Source organism: Otolemur garnettii, unplaced genomic scaffold (assembly GCF_000181295.1).
Source record: "Otolemur garnettii isolate 467f Iridium unplaced genomic scaffold, OtoGar3 scaffold00050, whole genome shotgun sequence".
NCBI lineage: Eukaryota > Metazoa > Chordata > Mammalia > Primates > Galagidae > Otolemur > Otolemur garnettii.
In genome coordinates, this window is record NW_003852445.1 from 8147501 (window position 1) to 8150984 (window position 3484).

At 40.7% G+C, this 3484-nt stretch overlaps 1 protein-coding gene across 1 annotated transcript in view; it reads right to left on the bottom strand.

Moving 5' to 3' along the window:
- OIP5 (Opa interacting protein 5) overlaps positions 1–3484 on the bottom strand; it is a 16401-nt gene that overhangs the window by 9247 nt on the left and 3670 nt on the right. The window contains exon 3 of the mRNA XM_003791825.2: positions 2170–2292. Within this exon, the coding sequence (XP_003791873.1) occupies positions 2170–2292 (123 nt within the window). The remainder of the gene's footprint in view (positions 1–2169; positions 2293–3484) is intronic.

Here is a 3484-nt window from a genome sequence, read left to right on the forward strand (position 1 = left end):
AATAATTATGATGAGTCTAAGCTTCACATTCTACTAGTAGATCCTGTAGCATAGTCTGAGGGAAAGTAATCACATTGTGACAAATAGTGATAGTTGCTTACCCAGTGGCCATTTGGCACAGCTTTCATGCTAACGGAATCCAGACTGTATGTAGAACAGCAGTGTTTCCAGTCTTAGGAGATGAATCATAATTGTTCTAACCCAACTAGGACAATCCTGTTGTCACATATCTACTTTCTCAACTTAAGGTAATCATGTGACATAATTCTGATAAACAAAATGAGGAAATTTATGCTGATAAAAGGAGATCTTTTCTTGTGTTCCTGTGCTTCCCATATCTTTTTCCCTCCTATTGAGGATGCTCCCATAGATAGATGTAATGATTATAACTGGCAGCAGCAACAGGAAAAGGCCAAGAGAACCAGACAGATACTGACCCAGAGCCCTGTCATGGTGGAGCCCTTTTAAGACTTCTAGAGCAGCCAAATGCCCCCACCTCTTATTAAAGCCACCATCAGGGCTCAGCTTCCCTAGTCCAGTGGTTATGGTACTGGCCACATATACTGAGGCTGGTGGGTTCGAACCCAGCCTGGCCCACTAAACAAGGACAACTACAACAAGAAAAATAGCTGGGGTTTGTGGGAGGCACCTGTAGTCCCAGCTACTTGGAAGGCGGAGGCAGGAGACTCGCTTGAGCCCAAGAGTTAGAGGTTGCTGTGAGCTGCGATGCCACAGTACTCTACCCAGGGCGATAGCTTGAGACTTTGTCTCAAAAAATAAATAAATAAATAAACAAAACAAAATAAAGCCACCATCAGTCAGATTTTCTGCAACCAAATTCAATCTCACTGATAAATAGATGTATTTCCACACTCATGCTACCAACAATTTCCTAGTTTCTACTTAACTAAAAAGTATGTTCTAACTTTTGATCCAACCCATTTTAAAGATTAAGAAATTACTCAAAATCCAATAATGCTTTTCAAATTTATGTTAAAAACTTTTATTATTAAGTTTACTTCTGCAGTAAAAACTCTGATTAACTCTTCTAGGACATATACTTATAGCTGTTTCTAAAAAACATTTGAGATTACCAACCACTTAAGAATACTTTTTGCCTCTTTAAACTTTTCTTTTTTTGAGACAGAGTCTCAAGCTATTACCCTGGGTAGAGGGCCATGGCGTCACAGCTCACAGCAACCTCAAACTCGTGGGCTTAAGTGACTCTCTTGCCTCAGCCTCCAAAGTAGCTGGGACTACAGGTGCCCACCACAATGCCCAGCTATTTCTTTTGTTGCAGTTGTCATTGTTGTTTTAGCAGGCCCAGGCTGGGTTTGAACCTGCCAGTCCTGGTGTATGTAGCCAGTGCCCTACTCACTCAGCTACAGGTGCCACCCCCAAAATGCTAACATTATAGGTATAAGCTGCCATCATGTCCAGCCTTTTTTTTTTTTTTTTTTTAAAGCAAACAGGATCTTTCTCTGTCACCCAGGGTGGAATGCAATGTCATCATCATAACTCACTGTAATCTTAAACTCCTGGCTCCAGCAATTCTCCCACCTCAGCCTCCCAACTAGCTAGGATGATATCATGTGCAACAACACCTAACTCATTTTTTAAATTTTTCATAAAGATGAAAAATTTCTCACTATGTTGCCCAGGCTTGTCTCAAACTCCTGGCCTCAAGCAATCTCCTGCTTTGGCCTTTCCAACCACTAGGAAAACATGGGTGAGCCACTATTCTTGGCCCTAGGAATCCATTCTTGATCCTACACCTGGGAGTGGTTACGCACATGATAAATACATGGCCACAGCTCCCAAGTATGGGATGGAATCAAAGGGCTGGACATAAATGTACAGAACTAGATGTCTAGGTAACATTATTTTGCAAAAGCTTACCTTCCGGAATTTTCTTTAATAAAAGAATACCCTCTAAATTATTGTGATGATTACTAAAACATAGCATTATGAGGAGTCTAAAATGATCATAAAGTTATGAGATTATATTTTCATCCCACTGCTATCTTTTTTTGTAATAGAGAGTACCTGGCTTTAGTATCTTCTCTCCCACCCCTCTTCTTCTTAAGAATCTTTTTTGGAATAAACACTTTGTCTTTTTTGGAAGGTCTTTTAATATTAATTTGCTGAACAATAGTTAAGTCTACTCACCACACCATTTTCTCACTGCAAAGGCAGAAGTGACCTCTCAAGGCAGCCAGGGCAGCATGAGTAGAATATAGATGGAAACCAATGGGAATGCCACAGGGACCACAGAATAAAAGGTTGTAAGTGCTAGGGACGGGGAAAAACAGAATATGGGTAAGACAGAAAATCAGACAATGAAAAATAACTGGTCTCTGGAAGCATTCCTGTCACCTAAGACGTAAGTGAAAAGTATGCTGTAAGAGGAATAAGATTGGAAGAATGTTACATTTAACAAAGGTTAACTCAGGTTTTAATTAAATCACATCCTTGATTATATAATAGATACCCTACTGGATTCTGGCCACAAAAACATTTATGGATGACAACTGTCACTTCAATAGAGAAAGGTAATTTACCCCTGAAAAACAGAAAAAGATCTAGCTTATCTAACATTTAAAATTACAAATCACCATGTAAACTGGCTACCATTACATCAATTAATAGTGCATAAAAAAATAACCAAGGTGATAGGTGCTATTAAACCACTTATTAATAGGCTCAGCACCTGTGGCTCAAGCGGCTAAGGCACCAGCCTCGTACACCTGAGCTGGTGAGTTCAAATCCAGCCCAGGCACACCAAACAACGACGGCTGCAACTAAAAAATAGCCAGGGCGTTGTGGCAAGTGCCTGTAGTCCCAGCTACTTGGGAGGCGGAGGCACGAGAATCGCTTCACCCCAAGAGTTTGAGGTTGCTGTGAGCTGTGACACCATAGCACTCTACTATCCCAGCTACTTGGAAGGCTGAGAGAAGAGAGTCATTTGCACCCAAGGGTTTGAAGTTGCTGTGAGCTATGACAGCACTCTACCCATGGTGACAAAGTGACACTGTCTCAAAAAAGAAAAAAAAAAAGAAAGAAAGAAAAAATTAACTGGCTTGGCACCCATCACTAAGTGGTTAGAGCCCCACAGGTTTGAAACTGGCCAGGGCTTGCTAAACAACAATTGCAACAATAACAAAATAGCCAGGGCACTGTGGCTGGAGCCTATAGTCCCAGCTACTTGGAAGGCTGAGGCAAAAGAATTGCTTAAGCCCAAGAGTTTGAGGTAGCTGTGAGCTATGATGTCATGGCATTCTACCAAGAGCAACAAAGTGAGACTCTGTCTCAACAAAAAAAGAAAAACTTAACTATTTCATCATGCATGTGCTGAAAGCAATCTTAACATGGTTTAGTAAGGGAAAAACCCCTTTATTTTTTTTGAGAGACAGTCTCTTCTTTGTTGCCCTTGGTAGAGTGCTGTCATAGCTCACAGCAACTTCAAACTCTTTTTTTTTTTTTT